This window comes from Phyllobates terribilis, unplaced genomic scaffold (genome assembly GCF_046119375.1).
Source record: "Phyllobates terribilis strain yellow unplaced genomic scaffold, ASM4611937v1 Scaffold_3__8_contigs__length_932513732, whole genome shotgun sequence".
Taxonomy (NCBI): domain Eukaryota; kingdom Metazoa; phylum Chordata; class Amphibia; order Anura; family Dendrobatidae; genus Phyllobates; species Phyllobates terribilis.
Genome location: NW_027362763.1, coordinates 756,503,654 through 756,527,086, shown reverse-complemented (window position 1 = coordinate 756,527,086; position 23,433 = coordinate 756,503,654). Strand labels below are relative to the sequence as shown.

At 44.6% G+C, this 23,433-nt stretch overlaps 1 protein-coding gene across 7 annotated transcripts in view; it reads right to left on the bottom strand.

Annotated features, from left to right (window-relative positions):
- Positions 1-23,433, bottom strand: part of KIF16B (kinesin family member 16B) — a 454,357-nt gene that overhangs the window by 336,777 nt on the left and 94,147 nt on the right. For all 7 annotated transcript variants that reach the window (XM_073672199.1, XM_073672197.1, XM_073672201.1 and 4 more), the window contains exons 7-9: positions 22,623-22,765; positions 8,120-8,288; positions 7,723-7,854 (exon numbers count right to left, since the gene is read on the bottom strand). In XM_073672199.1, coding sequence (XP_073528300.1) covers positions 7,723-7,854; positions 8,120-8,288; positions 22,623-22,765 — 444 coding nt within the window. The remainder of the gene's footprint in view (positions 1-7,722; positions 7,855-8,119; positions 8,289-22,622; positions 22,766-23,433) is intronic.

Genomic DNA, 23,433 nt, shown 5'->3' with positions numbered 1-23,433 from the left:
ACCAGTATTGCGAACTGATCAGTGTGAACAGGTTATTAATTGGATAGCAGATAATACTTCCAGTTACCTGGGCACCACCACCTCCGGTCTGTCTTCCACACGGTCAACTCTTAGTAGCCGTGAGTCTCGACCGCATACTCCTCCTCACCCTGATGCTCCTTCCTACCACCATGCCGAGTGTCGTCAGACAGCAACTGATCCCACACTTGGACACTCTGAAGAGCTGTTCACTGGTCCATTTCCATATTTGGGCCCCTCGCCTGATACGCTTGAAGTGGTGGAAGAGGAGATCCCATGTAGCGATGACCAAAAATTTGGACAGCCACGGCCACAGGAAGTCGACGCTGGCAATTTGTCACAAGAGGTGGACGATGACAAGACAATTGCCAGGAAGTGAGGAGGAGGATCGTGGTGCGCAAAGGGAAGAGGAGGAGGTCGTGGATGATCTAGTAACTGACCAAACGCGGCAGGAGGACATGCAGAGCGAGGCCAGCAGCACACAGGGTGAGGGAGGCAGAGTACCCCAACAGGCAGGAAGAAGCAGTGTGATGGCCGCACACAGAAGGCGGGCAACAGTTCCCCGTAACACCAACACGAGGGACGTTGCCAGTACAACCTGGAGGTCTTCCAGAGTCTGGAATTTTTTTAAAGACTCTGCTGATAATCCCAAAAAGGCCATTTGTACCACCTGCCATGCCAGCATCAGCAGGGGTGACAAAACTACCAGCCTGACCACCACCAGCATGATCAGGCACATGGCAGCAAAGCACCCGACTTTGTGGGACGAACCCCAGGGTCCACGACCAGTGTCAGCGGGTGTCACCACTGCTTCTTCCGCTGTTGTGCGTGCAATAGAACCCCCTGTTGTGTGTGCAAGGCAATCCCCTGTCCATACTGCATGCAAAGATGCCCCCTCCTCTCAGTCTTCACTTGTTATGGCAGTTTCTCAAGAAACAGCATCAACGTCCACGTCCCACTGCAGCGTTTAATTGTCCATATCACAGACCTTTGAACGAAAGCGGAAATTCGCACCTAACGCCACACAGGCCACAGTCCTAAATTCGCACATTTCACGTCTGCTTGCGTTGGAAATGCTGCCTTGTAGGCTGGTGGAGACGGAATCCTTCCGCAACCTTATGGCGGTGGCCGTCCCTCGGTACTCGGTCCCCAGCAGTCACTATTTTGCCCGGTGTGCCATCCCCGCACTACACAAGCACGTGTCCCAAAACATCTGCCGTGCCCTCAACAACGCAGTTACTGGGAGAGTCCACCTGACAACGGACACGTGGACAAGTGCTTGTGGCCAGGGACGGTACAACTCCCTGACGGCACACTGGGTAAACATAGTGGAAGCCGGGACCCAGTCGGACCTTGGGACGGAACACATCCTCCCCACACCGAGGATTGCGGGCCCTATGTCAGTCAGAACTGCCCCCACAGTGTACAGCTCCTGCGCATCATCCTCCTCCTCCTCCTCATGTTCAGCCTCCATCTCAGATATCACCACATCAGTTACAAGCTGGAAGCACTGCAGTACTGCCTCCGCCAAGCGGCAACAGGCTGTGCTGAAACTCAAGCTTAGGTGAGAAACCTCACACTGCTTGTGAGTTGTGGACAGCTGTGAAAGAGCAGGCAGATCTGTGGCTGACACCGCTGAACCTACATCCAGGCATGTTTGTGTGTGACAATGGCCGAAACCTGGTGGCGGCTCTGAGGCGAGATGAGATCACACACGTACCATGCCTGGCTCATGTGCTTAACCTCGTGGTTCAGCGGTTTCTTAAATCGCACCCAGAGTTGCCAGATCTGCTCGTCAAAGTACGCCGCCTGTCAGCTCATTTTCGCAAGTCGGCTACAGCTTCCGCCGACCTTGCTGTGTTGCAGCAGCGTTTGCAGCTTCCGTCACACCGACTGGTGCGTGATGTCCCCACACATTGGAACTCTACCCTCCATATGTTGCAAAGGATTTGTGAGCAGAAGAGAGCAGTTGTGGAGTACCAGCTGCAACAAGGCCGTCGATATTCAGGTCAGACTCCACACATAAGGCCTAAGGAGTGGACCTGGATGTCTGACATATGTACCATCTTCACAAACTTTGAGGACTCCACCAAGATGGTGAGTGGCGATGACGCCATCATTAGCGTCAGCATCCCACTTGTCTGTCTTTTGCAACGCTCTCTGCAGAGAATTAAAGAGGAGGCATTGCAGCCAGAGTATGATGAGATGAATCAAGAAGCCGCAGCGGTCAATTACACACAGCCCAGCCTCATCTCATCCCAACCTGCATTGGGGGACAATGAGGGATAGGAGGAGGAGGAAGAACAAGAGCTTGTATCATGCGCTGTAGACGGTAATACCTGTACAACTGTCATACCGTCGGTTCAGCGTGGGTGGCCTGAGGACAGGGGGGAGGAGGAGGAGGAGAGCATGGTCAGTCGTCATCTTGGTGAGGACACGGAAGTCTTGCCCGTTACCAGTCTGGCACGCACGGCTGACTTTATGTTACGCTGCCTTAACCGTGACCCTCGCGTTGTCAAAATGTTGGGTGACAGTCATTACTGGTTGGTGACACTTTTAGACCCCCGCTACAAGGAGAACTTTCACTCTCTTATTCCTGAGGTGGAGAGGTCTACAAAAATGGGGCAGTACCAGAAGGCCCTTGCTGCAGAACTGTTAAAAAAATTCCCATCTGAACACGCTAGCGGCAGAGGGCACAGTTCGTTTACCAACCAAGGCGTACAAGTGAGAGAGAGGCAACTCCAATCCAGCAAAGGCAGGAGAACACGGTCAACGTTCTGGGACAGTTTTCTGAGACCAGCCCAGCTTACAGGCCCTGAGGCGCGGGGTACTCTCACAAGAAGTGGAAAGTTTCAAAAGATGGTGAGGGAGTACCTTGCCGACTGTACCAGCATCCTCCGTGATTCCTCTGTGCCTTTTAATTATTGGGTATCCAAGCTGGACACTTGGAATGAACTCGCTCTGTACGCTTTGGAGGTCCTGGCCTGCCCTGCCGCTAGCGTGTTATCGGAGCGTGTTTTTAGTGCTGCTGGGGGAATTATAACTGATAAGTGCACTCACCTGTCAATTGACAATGCTGACAAGCTGACCCTTATCAAAATGAACAAGGGCTGGATTCGGCCAGACTTCTCATCACCACCAAATGACAGCAGAGTAACAAAGTCAAATCCACTGTGTTATTTCGGGAGGTGTATTCACATGCACCGCTTCACACCCACACATGGGTATACGCTTCCTCATTTCGGCTGTTTTATGCTCTTCTCCTTATCCTCAGCCTCCACCACCACTATACCACCAGGGTGACCGTGGTCCGTGTTGCCATTATTGAAAGTTCCTCCTACCTTATTTTTGTCAGCTTTTGCTTGGAAGGCATAAGCAAAGACTGTGGTAGACCCACTCCCCAATAATGGGAATAATATTTTTAAGATGCTGTACTGTATGGCTCTTGTAAGGGGCATTAAAAGCATCTTGTTAAGCTACTGCGACCTCCACCACTTTTCTGAGGGGCATTAAAAGCGTCTTGTTAAGCTACTGGGACCTCCACCACTTTTCCGAGGGGCATTAAAAGCGTCTTGTTAAGCTACTGGGACCTCCACCACTTTTTCGAGGGGCATTAAAAGCGTCTTGTTAAACCACTCTGAACTCTACAGCTCTTCCAAGGGGCACTGAAATGTTGTTTTTAACTACCTCTAACCTCCACGACTCTTCCAACGGGCATTGCATTTCCTCCTAATTTTTGGCAGCTTTTGCTTGGAAGGCATAAGCAAAGCCTATGGGAGACATACTCCCCAATAATGGGAATAATGTTTTTAAGATGTTGTACTGTATGGCTCTTGTAAAGGGCATTAAAACCGTCTTGTTAAGCTATTGCGTCCTCCACCACTTTTCCGAGGGGCATTAAAACCGTCTTGTTAAGCTACTGTGACCTCCACGTCTCTTCAAAGGGGCATTAAAAGCGTCTTCTTAAACCACTCTGAACTCCACAGCTATTCCAAGGGGCATTGAAATGTTGTTTTTAATTACCTCTAACCTCCACGACTCTTCCAACAGGCATTGCATTTCCTCCTAATTTTAGTCAGCTTTTGCTTTTCAATGCAAAGGCGAAAACTAAGGGAGACCCACTCCCCAATAATGTGTAGAAGGTTTTTAGTACGCTGTAATCCACATCTGTTTTAAGGGGCATTGCAGTTCCTCATAATTTTTGGAAAGCTTTCCATTCACTGCTTAGGCCAACAGTGTACAGGAGACCCAGTTGCTATAAATGGAAAAAACGGTTTAGTTAAGGCCCTCTGACCTCCATGCCATTTCCAAGGGGCATTGGAGTGCCTCAAAATTTTTGCACTCACCGTATGCCCTATAACTGTGTAGCCAAACCGCTCCATTTGTTACAGAAACATATCCTACAAGACATATGTGGTTGACTGGCCTGGCATTAATGTGAATGGTCCCTGTTCCTCCTGCGCTTTCTCCTTTGCCACTACCTCATCCATCATTTATCACCTGAAGCTTTGTTTTAACGGGAGTCATAGAACTGGGATAGTAGTAGGAAAACATCCAGCAATCCTCGGAGGAGGTAGGATATGTACCAAAACGCTGACCACCTCAGGCCTAGCCGCTACTACATACATGCGCTTGCATTCCTAGTAAACAAAGCAGATGCTAACTTCTATCATCATCATCATGCTCCTCACCTTGGCACTCTCAACTCCCCTGATGGAGAAGCCAATGCCCACCGGAGGAGTCTGGTTCTCTGGTGGGCTCGTCCAATGCTGCCCTAAAGCAGGCCGGGCTAAGAAAAGTGTGTGGGGGGATGTTCCAAGGAGAAATAGGGGCGGCTGGGGACCGTTAATGGACACCCGGCCGCCCCCTGGCGGCTGGGGACAGAGTGTGGACACCCGGCCGCCGGGCGGCTGGGGACTGAGTATGGATTCCAGGCCGCCAACGCAGCCATGACGTGGTGGCCAGATTCCGCCTCCACATGCCTAAAAGGCCCAATTTCAAGTGCAAGCAAGCAGTATGGCTTTGCAGCCTGGGGGTGGGTGGGTGGTTGGCTGCATATTTGCGCTTGCATAGCAAGGAATGGGGGAGGTACAATTGAACACTGCCCTGGGACAAGAACTTGCATGGGGATAGTTGCAAGTCTGCATCTTCTGATGCGGCAAGGATGACTTTTGATGGGCACACTTTTAGGCAGTGACCTGGGTGTCAGAGATGCTTCCAGGGGTCTTCCCCATGCTGTTCCCATGTCTTTTCAGCACTGTATGCATGTGTCACACAGCACATGGCCAGATAAGGTTGTAAAATGTTAAAATGACATTTCCCGGTGAATGTATTTGTCACGGTTGAAAGCAATACAAAAGTGCAAAAACGCATAAAAAATGCTACTTGTGAACATAGCCCAAGGTGTGGAGGAGTATTTTTTGGGGTTTATTTATTTTACCTTATACACAAGTCTTTACCCTGGAAAGGAACTTCCTTAACATATTTCACAGGAAAGCAGTTTCAGTTTCGTTTTTGAACATTTTATTGTGAGCCCTTAAAAGTGGCTTAATACCTCTGACCACGTTGTTGACCGCAGTGACCTGGGGGTCAGAAATGCTTCCTGGGGCGATACCCATGCTGTCCCCATGTCATTTGAGCACTGTCACTATCGTTTTGGGCACTTGTTAGGCTTTTAAAAGACTGCCGGGTCTCCCATAGACTAACATTGGGCTCGTTGCTCAGGTTGAGCACCCGAGTATCACGGCGAGCTCGGCCCGAGCTTCGAGCACCCGAGCATTTTAGTGCTCGCTCAACACTACTCAGAATTCATCATCTGGCTGCTTCTGTCTTCAGTCACATCAATCAGTGACCCAGTGCCATTGAAAGCCATGCATGCCCATGCCATCACACTGCTTCCACCATGTTTTATAGAAGATGGGGTGTGCTTTGGATCATGAGACATTCCAAGCCTTCTCCATACTTTCTTCTTCACATTATTCTGGTACAGGTCAATCTTTGTTTCATCTGTTCAAAGAATGCTTTTACCAGAACTGGGCTTGTGTCTTTAGAAGTCTAATCGGGCCATTCTATTTTTAAGGATGATTAATGGGTTGCACTTTGTGGTGAACCCGTTGTTTGCCCTCATGAAGTCTTCTCTTTATGATAGACTTAGATACTGAAACACCTACTTCCTGTAAAGTCTTCTTCACTTGAGAAGAGGTTGTGAAAAGATTTTTCTTCACAATAGCAAGGATTCTGTGATCATCCACCACTGTTGTCTTCCGTCGATGTCCAGGCCTTTTTGAACTACCAAGCTCACCAGTGCATTTTTCTTTTTTGACAAAATGTAGTAAACTGTTGTTTTAGCCACTCCTAACATTTCTGCCATCTCCCTGATGGATTTCTTCTTTTTTGCAGCCTAATGATGGTCGGTTTCACTTTCATTCAGAGCTCCTTTCACTGCATGTTGTGGGTTCACAGGAACAGCTTCCAAATGTAAACACCACACCTGGAATCAGCTCCAGACAGTTTACCTGCATAACTGATGATGGATTAATGAAGGAATAGCCCATGCAGTCCATTAAAGAGCTTTTGAGATAATTGTCCAATTATTTTTGGTCCCTTGAAAAAAAGGCAGCTACATATTAAAGAGCTGTAACTCCTAAACCCTTACTCCAATTAGGCTGTGAAAACCATCACATTAAGGCAACAGCCCCACTATCAGTATTTGGTCAGTATTTTTTCCCAGAAGTGGTAGTCAAAACCAGGAGTAGGTGATAAATGCAGAATTGGTGACTGGTTTCTATTATACCTTTTCTCTGATTGTTCCCCACCTGGTTTTGGCTTTCACTCCTGAGAAAAAATACTGACCGAATACTGAATGTGGGGCCGTGGCCTAAAGCTGAGAGTCTGCATTTTAAGCCCATATTCATTATATAACTGTACATTGAATAGGTTTTGGTATACTACATATATACACACTTACCTCACTGACAAATCACTACTGCTGCTTTAGCGCTTATAGGGGCCTATTCTATTTTCTGCACATGATTATGGGGCAGCCATCTTGCTTTACCTGCTGCTATCAGCATTCAGAAATGTGCTTTTCTGCATTTACATGGACAATAGTAAAAAATACACTAGCGAAGACTTATTGACTTCAATAAGGGGGTTGTTGTGGAAAGCCTCTGTGACCTGATCTGAGGTCATTGTGTTGAAAGGGTTGAAGAAGGGAGCTGTGACCATGTCCAAATGATGGATCCTGTCTTATCTGCCCCAGCTTTATAACAGAAGTCTCACCTTGCATTAGTAACCTCGATGATAATGGGTCAGCCTATTGTTAGGCTTAATTGCTAGAGTGAAAAGCACACGGTTTCAAGATTTTTATATGTATAGCAACATCGAAAATAAAAACCTAAAAAAATATGTTTTACAAGAAAACTTGATTGAAACCGCAAATAATTTTCTGATGACACATTCCCTTTAAAGGAGACACATTTCAGCATGAATAGTGAACCTATAATGGTTTCTCCTGGATGGGTGAAAATACTAACCCAGCTTTACTTACTTGAACACTAGTCTTCTATATGTTCTTAAGAAATAAGCGATGGTGGTAGCTTGTACATTTTATAGTCCGTGTATGGAAATATTGTTAGGAATTACGCTTATTTTACAGCTAACCTTCTAGACGGCATTAATAAGAGCGGCTTTCTGGATGCTTACTGGCAATCATTATGGTTTTGGAGTTTCCTCCCAGGCTATCTTTTAACAGCCAAGTCAGAACAGAATCCCGGTAAGGCACGAACACTTGCTTTTTCTTCGCAAGATGGTTGGCTGCATCCTGAGATAAATCAGCTGAGAACAAAAGACAGAAAAGAGAATGAATGCAAAAAAAAAAAAAAGACTACTTTCTATTCTCTCCTCGGAATCTAAAGAATCCCTCTGGGATATTCTCTGCACTGCCACAGTCATAAAACATGGAGAAAGTTTTTAAACTTTTAAATGGTTCAAGGCAATGTTTAATATATCTCACCGGTGAAAAATATTGAACGAGACAATGGAGAAGCAGCAATCATGTGAGACGCTGTAAAAATTAAGGAATAATAATCTAATGGCGTACCTAAGGCAGAAATCACATTTCCCAGAGTTACTAGAGACTTATTAATGTTTCCTCCTTCCTTGAGCCGTACGCCAGTGGCACCGGTAGCATCGGCTCTCTCACTACCAGCCAGATCCACCAGATGAATCTTGCTGACCGTTTCACATGGCATTTCAGCATCAAATTTGGCCTGAAAGAAAAAAATATTAAAAATTGTGATTATTATTGACTGTAGAGCTTGTAATCAAACTTTTTTTCAAAATGATACAAAAAAAAATTATTTAAGTCAGCCTCAGACGCTGCCTTTTGCCATTTTTGACTCTTGAGGGATCCATCCTCAAGACAGCAAGCTATCCTTGGTGCATGAAACTCACAAGGATACATTAGTCTCAGAGGACAGTGAGATTAAAGTCTAAGTCCTTGTTCAGACAGTTGTACCCATGCACCACAGTTCTAATAAAACAAAATACTTCCTGCAGGGGCAGACATATTATTGGTGCAATCTATGAAGCCGCACAGGAGCTTATTTCCAGTTCCGAAGTAGGAGGAATTGTCCATTATGATGAATTAAATTGCAAAGGGCCTATATACTGTTCTTGTACAGGGGCCTTCTCCTGATTGCGTCCGCCAGTGACCGATGCGGTGTGTTATAAAAATAAAAAATACACTTTCTAAAACTAATTGACACAGATTTAATAAGTATTTATCTCTGTGGATGCCCAAGATCAAAGACTCCCCCCTTCATGATTTGCAGGGAGCTTACTATAAAGTATAATAATCATGGCGATAAGTAACGCTTTTAATAGAAGGGGCGAGTTGGACTGAATAAATCTTCATTGGCCATAACTGCATTAATTCTCAGACTGTCATCACTTTCATCAGCCGCACGACTCCCTCATTATAGGATCACAGATAGACCAGTGATGTTACATACAAAACTTCCCTTGGGCGCTCAAACAGATGACAATCTGTGCATGGATCTAATTAGTAAAGTACAAATAGATGAACTTAAGTATCGCAGAGAAAGGATTTACTTATTTCCTGTAATTAGCGGATTTGCTGGGGATACGTTGCATTTTTATGGAGTGATCTAATATTCTGGGGAAAACAGCCAAATAATTTATCAAAATGAAGAAATGTGTCAGATTTTCACTATTGCCTAATGAATTATCAGGTTATAGTCTAAGTAGCACAGCTTTGGAATAACAACATGGAGAATTATTTGGATTTCTGAGCTTAAAGAGGTTGTCCACTACTTTTTCATTGATGACCTATCCTTAGGTCCGACACTCGGCATCCCGGCCGATCCGCTGTTATCGGTGTTGGCGGCTGCAGCCTCTGAACAGCTTTTCGGCGGGAATGCTGGGTGTCAGATCCCGACTGATCAGACATTGATTACCTATCCTAAGGATAGGTCATCAATGAAAAAGTAGTGGACAACCTCTTTAAACATACTGTAGCTGAAACTAAAAAGTATGACACTCTCAGAGTTATTTCCTGATATACCAATTTAGTAATGAAGACATTTTTTATATTACTGCTAGCTCTGGGGTCGCCATGGAAGATTTGGCATAGGTATGTTCAAAGATGAAGCAGCCAAAAGTGTATCGCTACACAGCACAAAATGACTTTGCAAACTAAGCCCAGGCGCTCGGTGCACCCTTGGCCTGGCCTAAACGTTCAGTGTATCTTCTCACCTACTTGTTTTGCATCTATGTCCACCCTTCTTTGAAAGGAGCACTGAACGACTCGGTCACACCAAGGGTTTGGTTTAAAAAGTCATTTTGTGCAGACTCCCGTAAAAAGGGAATCTGTCAGCAGGATCATCCCCCCTAAGAAGTCTACATGGACACTCAGGTCATAGGAGGCTGAATAAAATGATACCTTGAGATCAGCGATTAGATGACTTATGCCAAAGAAATCCATATTCAGGACTATGGGCCGGACGCTGATCTCTATGACATTCTGTCCACAGAAATTATTTTACATGTTACCAGTGTAATGGCCGCTCTCTCCTCTCCTGATCTCACTGCAGAGCTGTGTGATTATACCTGACACATCTGCAGGTTCCGCTCAGCTTCAGCCTACATCTTACAGGCAGCAGGGTTGTAATATTGTTGCATTACCACAGAGCTGTGACAGCTGCAAAAAAATGTGTGCGCAAGACGACAAAGTTCATTTCTCCTGTTCAGTGTTACATGTCTCACACTGGTAACTCCCCCCTTTATTTATAATAATCTCTGGAGGCAGATTGTCATCCAAATCTGTGTCCGCCCCATAGCCTGGAACAGCACATTTACATACAAAATAAACGTGGATTTTTCAGCAATAAGACATCAGATCAGAAATGACTAATACATGGGCTGCATACACCTTCGCGTTGCAGCCCTTCGTTTCTGCAACTAGTATTCAGGCTGCAACTGATGCAGGTAACGGATATGAAGAGGAGTTTGTCAAGGATGGAAACTTTTACTACATTCTCTACAGTCTGGAAAGGGCTGGATTAGTCCCACAGCTTATTCAGAGATCAGTGCTTTTTACTCTAACAATGGAACAATGTATGTACGTGTGTGTGTGTGTATACACACACTGCTCAAAAAAATAAAGGGAGCACTCAAATAACACATCCTGGATCTGAATGAATGAAATATTCGCATTGACTACTTTGTTCTGTACAAAGTTGAATGTGCTGACAACAAAATCACACAAAAATCATCAATGGAAATCAAATTTATTAACCAATGGGGACCTGGATTTGGAGTCACCCCCAAAATTAAAGTGGAAAAACTCACTACAGGCTGATCCAACTTTGATGTAATGTCCTTAAAACAAGTCAAAATGAGGCTCAGTATTGTGTGTGCCCTCCACGTGCCTGTATGACCTCCCTACAACGCCTGGGCATGCTCCTGATGAGGGTGCGGATGGTCTCCTGTGGGATCTCCTCCCAGACCTGGAGTAAAGCATCCGCCAATTCCTGGACAGTCTGTGATGCAACATGACGGTGGTGGATGGACGGGCGGGCCAGTACATAGCTTCAATGCCTTCATCTTGCAGGAACAGCTGACACACTCCAGCCACATGAGGTTTGGCATTGTCCTGCATTAGGAGGAACCCAGGGCCAACCGCACCAGCATATGGTCTCACAAGGGGTCTGAGGATCTCATCTCGGTTCGTAATTGCAGTCAGGCTACCTCTGGTGAGCACATGGAGGGCTGTGCGGCCCTCCAAAGAACTTCCACCCCACACCATTACTGACCCACTGCCAAACCGGTCATGCTGAAGGATGTTGCAGGCAGCAGATCGCTCTCCACGGCGTTTCTAGACTCTGTCACGTCTGTCACATGTGCTCAGTGTGAACCTGCTTTAATCTGTGAAGAGCACAGGGTGCTAGTGGCGACTTTGCCAATCCTGGTGTTCTGTGGCAAATGCCAAGCGTCCTGCACGGTGTTGGGCTGTGAGCACAACCCCCATCTGTGGACGTCGGGCCCTCATACCACCCTCATGGAGTCGGTTTCTAGCCGTTTGTGCAGACACATGCACATTTGTGGTCTGCTGGAGGTCATTTTACAGGGCTCTGGCAGTGCTCCTCCTGTTCCTCCTTGCACAAAGGCGGAGGTAGCAGTCCTGCTGCTGGGTTGTTGCCCTCGTACGGCCCCCTCCACGTCTCCTGGTGTACTGGCTGGCCTCCTGGTAGCGCCGCCAGCCTCTGAACACTACGCTGACAGACACAGCAAACCTTCTTGCCACAGCTCGCATTGATGTGCCATCCTGGATCAGCTGCACTACCTGAGCAACTTCTGTGGGTTGTAGAGTCCGTCCCATGCTACCATGAGTGTGAAAGCACAACCAACATTCAAAAGTGACCATAACATCAGCCAGAAAGCATTGGTACTGAGATGTGGTTTGTGGTCCCCACCTGCAGAACCACTCCTTTATTGAGTGTGTCTTGATAATTGCCAATAATTTCCATCTATTGTCTATTCCATTTGCACAACAGCATGTGAAATTGATTGTCAATCAGTGTTGCTTCCTAAGTGGACAGCTTGATTTCACAGAAGTTTGATTCACTTGGAGTTATATTCTGCTGTTTAAGTGTTCCCTTTATTTTTTTGTGCAGTGTATATATACATACACACACATACATACTACTGTTCAAAAGTTTGGGGTCATTTAGAAATGGCATTATTTTTGAAAGAAAAGCACATTTGTTTTCAATGACGCTAACATTAAGTGAATCAGAAATACACTCTATACATTGTTAATGTGGTAAATGACTATTCTAGCTGCAAACGTCTTGTTTTTATTGCAATATCTACATAGGTGTATAGAGGCCCATTTCAAACAACCACCACTCCAGTGTTTTAATGGTACATTGTGTTTGCTAACTGTGTAAGAAGGCAAATGGATGTTTAGAAACCCCTAGAAAACCCTTGCACAAGTATGTTAGCCCAGCTGAAAACGGTTTGGCTGATTTTGAGAAGCTATAAAATTGACCTTCCTTTGAGCTAGTTGAGAATCTGGAGCATTACATTTGTTTGTTCTATGAAACTCTCAAAATGGCCAGAAAGAGAACTTTCATGTGAAACTCGACAGTCTATTCTTGTTCTTAGAAATGAAGGCTATTCCATGCGAGAAGTTGCCAAGAAACTGAAGATTTCCTACAACGGTGTGTACTACTCCCTTCAGAGGAGAGCACAAAGGCTCTAACCAGAGTAGAAAGAGAAGTGGGAGGCCCCGCAGCACAACTGAGCAAAAAGACAAGTACATTAGAGTCTCTAGTTTGAGAAATATACGCCTCATAGCTCCTCAACTGGCAGCTTCATTGAATAGTACACGCGAAACGCCAGTGTCAACGTCTACAGTGAAGAGGCGACTCCGGAATGCTTGCCTTCAGGGCAAAGTGGCAAAGAAAAAGCCATAGCTAATAAAAGGAAAAGATTAATATGGGCAAAAGAACACAAACATTGGACAGAGGAAGATTGGAAAAAAGTTTTATGGACAGACGAATCAAAGTTTGAGGTGTTTGGATCACACAGAAGAACATTTGTGAGAGGCAAAACAACTGAAAAGATGCTGGAAGAGTGCCTGACGCCATCTGTCAAGCATGGTGGAGGTAATGTGATGGTCTGGGGTTGCTTTGGTGCAGGTTAAGTGGAAGATTTGTACAAGGTAAATGGGATTTTGAATAAGGAAGGCTATCACTCCATTTTGCAACGCAATGCCATACCCTGTGGACAGCGCTTGATTGGAGCCAATTTCATCCTACAACAGGACAATGACCCAAAGCACACCTCCAAATTATGCATGAACTATTTAGGTAGAGCAATAGCAAAAGCAAGAAAAGATCAATAAGCCATTAATATAAGAATATATCAAAGTTTATTTAAGAGTAATAGCATAGGGGGGTAAAGTACAGGTACAATAGGAATGAACCTTAGACCAACAGTTCCACGTGCTGCATTTTGGAGTACATAGTAGCAAATTTGCAAAATAAATTATCACCGACAGCCCAATACATCAATTTCAATTTGTAATTATATATATATAATATCATGGTATGCCCTTAAATATTAGGTATAATGATAGTAGTCATGTATAAGCAGTATAGAGCCACTAGAGGTCCTCACTATACATACCAGTGTATCAGTCGCAGGAGAAACCTATGGGCAAACAGTCAGGGACAAAAGAAACGCACGTCGGGGCTACAGCTCCACGTGCGCATTTCCTTGATTACCGCCCCCGTGCCCTGACTGTTTGCCCATAGGTTTCTCCTGCGACTGATACACTGGTATGTATAGTGAGGACCTCTAGTGGCTCTTTACTGCTTATACATGACTACTATCATTATACCTAATATTTAAGGGCATACCATGATATTATATATATAATTACAAATTGAAATTGATGTATTGGGCTGTCGGTGATAATTTATTTTGCAAATTTGCTACTATGTACTCCAAAATGCAGCACGTGGAACTGTTGGTGTAAGGTTCATGCCTATTGTACCTGTACTTTACCCCCCTATGCTATTACTCTTAAATAAACTTTGATATATTCTTATATTAATGGCTTATTGATCGTTTCTTGCTTTTGCTATTGCTCTACGTTTCTCTTACGATTTAGCCTATAATAAGTCCATACTTTTGTAGTTTTTGATATGAAAATATCTAATGGTTATGATATATATGATTCCCCTATGGGGTAAAACATACTACATCCTCCATGAATTGTATATACTATGAACTATTTAGGGAAGAAGCAGGCATTCTATATGTAATGGAGTGGCCAGCACAGTCACCAGATATCAACCCCATTGAGCTGTTGTGGGAGCGGCTTGACCGTATGGTACGCAAAAAGTGCCCATCAAACCAATCCAACTTGTGGGAGGGGCTTCAGGAAGCAAGGGGTGAAATTTCTCAAGATTACCTCAGCAAATTAACAGCTAGAATGACAAAGGTCTGCAATGCTGTACTTGCTGCAAAGGGAGCATTCTTTGACGAAAGCAAAGTTTGAAGGAGAAAATTATTCTAATAAAAATCATTATTTCTAACCTTGTCAATATCTGGACTAGATTTTCTATTCATTTTGCAACTCATTTGATAAATAAAAGTATGAGTTTTCATGGAAAACACAAAATTGTCTAGGTGACCCCAAACTTTTGAACGGTAGAATATAATATATAATATATAAAATATAGATATATATATATATATATATATATACACACATACACACACACACATACATACATACATACATATACATACACACAGTGGGGGAAATAAGTATTTGATCCCTTGCTGTTTTTGTAAGTTTGCCCACTGACAAAGACATGAACAGTCTATAATTTTAAGGGTAGGTTAATTTTAACACTGAGAGGGAATATCCCCCCCAAAAAATCAAGAAATCACGATATCTAATTTATACAATTTTTTTTGCATTTTGCAGTGAGAAATAAGTATTTGATCCCTTACAAACCATTGTGAGTTCTGACTCCTACAGACCAGTTAGACGCTCCTAATCAACTCGTTACCTGCATTAAAGACAGCTGTCTTACATAGTCACCTGTATAAAAGACTCCTGTCCATAGAGTCAATTAATCAGTCAAACTCTAACCTCTACAACATGGGCAAGACCAAAGAGCTTTCTAAGGATGTCAGGAACAAGATCATAGACCTGCACAAAGCTGGAACGGGCTACAAAGCCATAAGTAAGATGCTGGGTGAGAAGGAGACAACTGTTGGTGCAATAGTAAGAAAAAGGAAGAAATACAAAATGACTGTCAATCGACATCAATCTGGGGCACCATGCAAAATCTCACCTCGTGGGGTATCCTTGATCATGAGGAAGGTGAGAGATCAGCCTAAAACTACACAGGGAGAACTTGTTAATGATCTCAAGGCAGCTGGGACCACAGTCACCAAGAAAACCATTTGTAACACATTACACCTTAAAGGTTTAAAATCCTGAAGTGCCCGCAAGTTCCCCCTGCTCAAGAAAGCACATGTGCAGACCCATCTGAAGTTAGCCAATGAACACCTGGATGATTCTGTGAGTTGTTGGGAGAAGGTGCTGTGGTCAGATGAGACAAAAATTGAGTTCTTTGGCATTAACTCAACTCGCTGTGTTTGGAGGAAGAGAAATGCTGCCTATGACCCAAAGAACACCATCTCCACTGTCAAGCATGGAGGTGGAAACATTATGTTTTGGGGGTGTTTCTCTGCTAAGGGCACAGGACTACTTCACCGCATCAATGGGAGACTGGATGGAGCCATGTACCGTAAAATCCTGAGACTGACAACCTCCTTCCCTCTGCCAGGACATTAAAAATGGGTCGTAGCTGGGTTTTCAAGCAAGACATTGACACAAAACATACAGCCAAGGCAACAAAGGAGTGGCTCAAAAAGAAGCACAGTAAGGTCATGGAGCGGCCTAGCCAGTCTCCAGACCTTAATCCCATAGAAATCTTATGGAGGGAGTTGAAGCTAAGAGTTGCCAAGCGACAGCCTCAAAATCTTAATGATTTAGAGATTATCTGCAAAGAGGAGTGGACCAAAATTCCCCCCGACATGTGCACAACCCTCATCATCAATTGCAAAAAACGTCTGACTGCTGTGCTTGCCAACAAGGGTTTTGCCACTAAGTATTAAGTGTTGTTTGCCAGAGGGATCAAATACTTTCCTACATCCACGACCTTTTCATTACTAACAAACTTTCCTTCCTTGCCATTACCGAAACCTGGCTCACCCCCTCTGACACAGCCTCCCCAGCTGCACTTTCATAAAGCGGATTCCACCTTTCCCACACCCCCCGCCCCAATGGCAAACATGGCGGAGGCGTAGGTTTTCTCCTGTCAGATACCTGCGCTTTCACCCAAATATCACTGCCACCCTCTGTTACATTCCCCTCTTTTGAGGAGCACTGTGCGCTTATCTATTCCCCCTCTGACCTCCAACTGGCTGTCATTTACTGACCCCCAGGACTAGCCACCACTTTCTTAGACCACTTCACTTCCTTTCCACTGACATCCCCACTATCATAATGGGTGACTTCAACATCCCCATTGACATTTCCCACACGTCTGTCTCCAAGCTCCTATCCCTCACTTCCTCCTTCGGCCTTGCTCAAATGGTCTTCGGTAGCTACTCATAAAGATGGCCACACACTGGACCTCATCTTCACCCGCCTCTGTTCCCTATCTAACCTCTCTAACTCACCCCTCCCTCTCTCTGACCATAACCTCCTCACATTCTCTACCCTCTCCTCTCCAAGTGCACAATCCCCACTCCACAAACTTACACATGCTCGCAGAAAACTCAAACACCTTGACCTACACTCACTCTCTCAATCCCTCCTCCCTCTTACAGACATAAATTCCTTACACAATGCAGATGTTGCTGCCGCTTCATATAACACCACAATAGCTGCAGCTCTCGACTCGATCGCCCCTCTCACACATACCAAATCTCGCACAATCAACAGGCAACCCTGGCACACCAAACTTACTAAAGAACTGCGACGGGTCTCCAGGGTTGCGGAGAGGAGATCGAAAAGGTCTCACTCCATCGAGCACTTCATCGCATTCAAACAATCCCTCACTATCTTCAAGTCCGCACTCACTAGAGCAAAACAAACCTACTTCTCATCTCTCATATCCTCCCTGTCTCACAACCCTAAACAGCTATTTAACACTTTCAATTCTCTCCTTCGTCCCCCAGCACCTCCTCCCTCTTCTCTCATCTCAGTTGAAGAGTTTGCCTTATTCTTCAAGCAGAAGATTGACACCATCAGACAAAGCTTTTGCCTAAAGCCCGCACAACCCCTCCTCATATATACTCAACCTTCCTCCTCCAAACCCCACTTCTCCACCATTACAGAAGGTCAAGTCTCCTCTTTACTCTCCAAATCACACCTCACCACCTGTGAACTTGACCCAATCCCATCCCACCTCATCCCTAACCTTACCACAGTCTTCATCCCAACCCTAACCCACCTCTTCAACCTGTCACTAACAACCGGTGTCTTCCCCTCATGTTTAAAATATGCCGCAATCACACCCATCCTCAAAAAGCCCTCCCTTGACCCATCCTCTCTGACTAGCTATCGCCCCATATCACTTCTCCCCTTTGCCTCAAAACTACTAGAACAACATGTGCACCTTGAACTGTCCTCCCACCTCTCCTCCTGTTCCCTCTTCGACCGCCTACAATCTGGCTTCCGACCGCATCACTCGACTGAAACTGCCCTGACCAAAGTCACCAACGACCTACTAACTGCCAAATCCAAGCGACACTACTCCATCCTCCTCCTTCTGGACCTGTCATCTGCCTTCGACACAGTGGACCATTCCCTCTTACTACAGATTCTCCCATCTCTTGGCATCACGGACTTGGCCCGATCTTGGATCTCCTCATACTTAACAGACAGGACATTCAGCGTCTCCCACTCACGCACCACCTCCTCATCTCACCCCCTATCTGTCGGTGTCCCCCAAGGTTCAGTTCTAGGACCTCTGCTCTTCTCCATCTACACCTTTGGCCTGGGACAGCTCATAGTCTCACGGCTTTCAGTATCACCTCTATGCTGATGACACACAGATCTACCTCTCTGGACCCGATATCTCCTCCCTACTAACCAAAATCCCACAATGTCTGTCCGACATCTCATCCTTCTCTGCCAGATTTCTAAAACTCAACATGGATAAAACAGAGTTCATCATCTTTCCACCCTCTCATTCATAATGCCCATCTGACCTATCCATCAACGTAAATGGCTGTTCACTCTCCCCAGTCCCACAAGCTCGCTGCCTTGGGGTAACCCTGGACTCTGATCTCTCCTTCAAACCAAATATCCAAGCCCTTTCCACTTCCTGCCGACTCCAACTCAAAAATATCTCCCGGATCCGTGCATTCCTCAGCAAAGACTCTGCAAAAACACTAGTGCATGCCCTCATCATCTCCCGCCTCGACTACTGCAACCTCCTGCTCTGTGGCCTCCCTTCCAACACTCTTGCGCCCCTCCAATCTATCCTAAACTCTGCTGCTCGACTAATCCACCTGTCCCCCCGCTATTCCCCGGCCTCCCCCTCTGTCAATCCCTTCACTGGCTCCCCATTGCCCAGAGAATCCAGTTCAAAACCCTAACCACGGCATACAAAGCCATCCACGACCTGTCTCCTCCATACATCTGTGACCTAGTCTCCCGGTACTTACCCGCACGCAACCTCCAATCCTCACAAGATCTCCTTCTCTACTCCCCTCTTATCTCCTCTTCCCACAATCGCATACAAGATTTCTCCCGTGTATCGCCCCTACTCTGGAACTCTGTACCCCAACACATCAGACTCTCGCTTACCATGGAAGCCTTCAAAAGAAACCTGAAGACCTACCTCTTCCGACAAGCCTACAACCTGCAGTAACCACCGCTCCACCACATTACTGCATGACCTCCTCTACCCCCACCTACTGTATCCTCACCCATCCCTTGTAGACTGTAAGCCCTCACGGGCAGGGTCCTTGCTCCTCCTGTACCAGTCGCTAACTCGTTTTATTAAGATTATGTATATGTTTTTGCTATGTATATCCCTATCACATGTAAAGTGCCATGGAATAAATGGCGCTATAATAATAAATAATAATACTACTTATTTCTCATTGCAAAATGCAAATAAATGTATCTAATTTATACAATGTGATTTTCTTGATTTTTTTGGATATTCTATCTTTCAATGTTAAAATTAACCTACCCTTAAAATTATAGACTGTTCATGTGTTGGTCAGTGGGCAAACTTACAAAAACAGCAAGGGATTAAATACTTATCTCCCCCACTGTATATACATATATATTATACATATATATTATACATACACACCCACACACACCATAAAATGCATAAATGGGAAATACAAATCCATCAAATTTAAAGATTGCGCTAACAGTGGTTTTTTTTTTTCTTCTTTTTTTAAAGGCAATATAACGACAGGCTAATTAGCACGAACTTCTGGGAAGATTGAGAGCAGCCCCATTGATGGCTACTACATATTCATGTCCCATATAAACTGGAGCCTTAAGAATATTTCATTAAACAATTATTATTTCACACATATAATGCTCCAAGGTCTGAAAGATGGATGAATCACATGTACAATAATAGGTCCAGGAGTGAAAGTTCTCTACATTAATATCTGCAGCACTACACACTGTCTGGATGTAGTGTCAGGGAGTATTAACAGATTCAGCCACATTCACAATACTCTACCACCAGCCATTCTGTCACAAAGGTTAGCCAAGGCAGACGGCCAGATTTTATACACCTATGGGACTGAATGAGATTCCCGAATTCAATGATTATGACGTATGTGCAGATACTTCTGTCCATGTAGTATATGTTTAACTTCTGGGTTGCATTGGATAAACGTGCTGTGTAGGTTGATCAATGCGTATCAGAAGTATACATTCATAGAGAATAGTAGGTAGTGATAGGTCGATGGATTGGCTAGTGCGGTTCTCAGACCACTCACCTTTCCTTGAGGTCATGGAGTACCAGAAGAAATGTGCAGAATATCTAACAAGCTGGCAGCTCTCCTGATAAATCTATAGCTGTAAATACTTCCTGTAAAATAATTTTGGATCATCTTTTCTTGTATGAATAAATTGCAATTCTTTTCTGGTTTGTTGCGCTGTTCCTCTGTTATTCCTCCAAGACAGTTTATCAATGAATTGACAACTGGGTTGTGGGTCCCAGCACACTCTCATACTATGCAATCTGCTGCTGACAATGGCAGTCAAGGCCACGGTGGATAGGGCTGTACTATCCACTGCTGACAGTGTAGGGCCTCCCCTTTGACAAAATGAATGATAATTCTCAGCTGTTAAATTTGTAGGAGAAATAACGGCGGATGGTACAATACAAGGGGCCCGATTCTTAAACAGTTTTGAAAAGTTGCATAATTTTGGTGGAACTAGAGGCTGTGACAAAATTATGCAACTTTTGGCATTCTTGACCCATTTTTGTCAGTCTCCAACAAAGTGTCTGGAGCAGGGCAGGATAATGGCCTGACGAGTGACGGCATTTGCTATGCCACAAGTCTTACTCCAACACAGACTTGAGTAGGATTTGTGGCAAGAAGCACAGAGGTGTACACTACTGGTCCAGAAAACCCAATTTATGAAGAATCATACGCCTTTATATGAATCAGGAACATCTGACTCCAGCACATCTCCTCATCAAGACTAACAAGATCAACACCAGCCTGGATGTATCAGACCCAGAGTGTTTCCTAAACCAGACATATCAGGAAAGCTGACCAGTCCTCTTTAAATTTCAGTTTAGGAACACAGCGGAAACGCCCTTCCCTGTACATAAAGTAGAGAGCCATGTACCCCTTCCCCAGATATGCTGGATAAAGCGGCCATATGATGAGGTACTGTGGCCACTGTATCGCATGTGGGAACTGAGTTGCATTAGTGACGTTACTGTGAAAAGTCAGGAGAGAATGTAAGAAAAGATAAAAGGGCAATCATTGTTTTCATAAATCTCCAATAGAAACTTTGGGACTTTCAGGCTGTCGGTAATCTTCCCAATTACCATATTAAGATACCTGAGCCAGGAAAATGTAAATCCCCCAAGATGACAAGTTTTCCCAAATAACGCCTGTTCTATGAAAAAAAAAAAAGTATACACTGATCAGTCAAGAACATAAAACCACCAACTGGTGAGGTGGATAAGTGTCTCATGGACTGAAATCAGTTAGGGGCAGGATGTATTAGGTAGTAATGGAATCACCAGTTTTTGATGTTGATGTGAAGGAATTACAAAAATAGACAATCGTCAATGTATGAGCGACTGACAAATTGTACTGACTAGATGATTGATATCGAGTATCCAAGTCACAGGTCTAGTGGGATTTTCCCAGTATGCCACCACATCTTCCAAGTGTTCCAACGAAGGACAACCAGTGACTTGGCAATAGTGTCATGGGTGACTTAGACCTACTAATGTGCACATGGAGTGCAAGCTGGCTGCTCTGGTCAGATTGCACAAAGGAGATAACGCAGCACAAATTACAGAATAAATGCAGATAGGTGAACCTCAGGCACCAGTGTAAAAACTACAGTATCTGGCCGCAAAAGCAGCTAAGGAATCCTTCACGGTGGTGCAAAATCCAGCAAAGAATGCTTGCAATATTGTAGAAAAGAAAGGCAGCACTCACCGTTTCCTTTGCAGTTAAAAGTTCTTTATTTCAGCAAGAAATGGCCATCCATAAAGCAGTAAGTCAAAAAAGCAGGGGCGATATGCGAGGAGAGGGAACGGTCAACGACGGACATTTTGCGCCTAAGTGGCGCTTCTACGGGTCCAATCACGTGAAACGGCCGTCGTCCACCGTTCCCTCTCCCCGCATATCTCCCCTGTTTTTTTGACTTACCGCTTTATGATGTCCATTTCTTGCTAAAATAAAGGACTTTTAACTGCAAAGGAAACGGTGAGTGCTGCCTTTCTATTTTCTACAGATTACTGATTACGTTAACACTGGAATGATAGAAAGATGTCAGAACACACAAGGTCCTGGAGCCTATGAGGCCGTGTAGCCACCAACTAGGCAGAAAGCCCACATGCTGTTCTTTGTCCACCATGGAAACACAATGGACATATGGGAATCAGAACTAGGCCAGAAGGCAATGGAAGAAGTTGGCCTGGTCTGATGTGCCGAGGGAAGAAGGTGAGCTCATATGACGCTCTGGGCAATGTTCTGTTCAAAACCGCTAGGTCTTCGCATTACTGAGGATGTTACTTTAACATATACCATCTACCCAACATTGTTGCAAACTAGGTACACCTTCATGGCAGCGATATTCCCTTAAAGCAGTGGCCTCTTTTTCGCAGCACCGGCCACACTTCAAGAATAGTTCAGGAACACCACAAACAGTTCTAGGTGTTGGCTGCAATTGACTTTCTCATCAGCACAACCTACCAGATATCATCATAAACAAGAATCATAAAAAGGTAAACCTGACAGCACAGTACCTGAGTGAAGTTGATGGTAAAGATGGCGTGAGACCGACTGCTCACATCATTCATTCCTGTGGCAGCCGTGGTTCTATTAATGTTCCCGGCATCCATCAGCTCCTCCACATCACTGTAATTCTGAACTAAGTGCTTGGACAAATCTGCAGAAATCAGAAGGATAATGGTGAACCTGAAACGCAGCAACTTCTATCACAACCATATAATGGTATAGTGTAACTTAGTCCTAGACATCCACAGCCAGAATTCCTATGGCGCAGCCATTACATACACCGGCTGCTGGGCAGAGGAAATACCAGACATTTCTGTAAATTTGTGTTAGAGGCAACCAAAAGTTAGGATGGCTACGTTACCATAAAGAAAGACGGGTCTGCATAAGAGCTGGAGACACAAAACAGCAGTGGACATTTAAGGGGTAACCAACATTTTATTTTTGTGACATCTTATCAGAAAAATCTTTTTTTATCCTGGACTGATCTATCATTCTCATAATTCTAGATTCAGAGGTAAAACCTGAATTCATTGTGTTACATTACTGACAGAGGAGATGACAAAGAGGTGCTCACAAAGGTCTATGCTAAATTTTAACTATTGTTTCTGTAGAATTTTCAAAGCACCAACTGTCCTCTCCCATCTCAGTAATGGGAAATCTATTATCACTGAACACATATCTGAGAATTTAGAGTCAAGGATCAATTCAGGAGGTGAAAAAAGCAGATTTCAACTATAAGATACATTACAAAGTTGCTTATTTTTATGGGTATTATCGATTTATGAAATAGAAATTAAAACGACGGTTACTCTGTTAAGA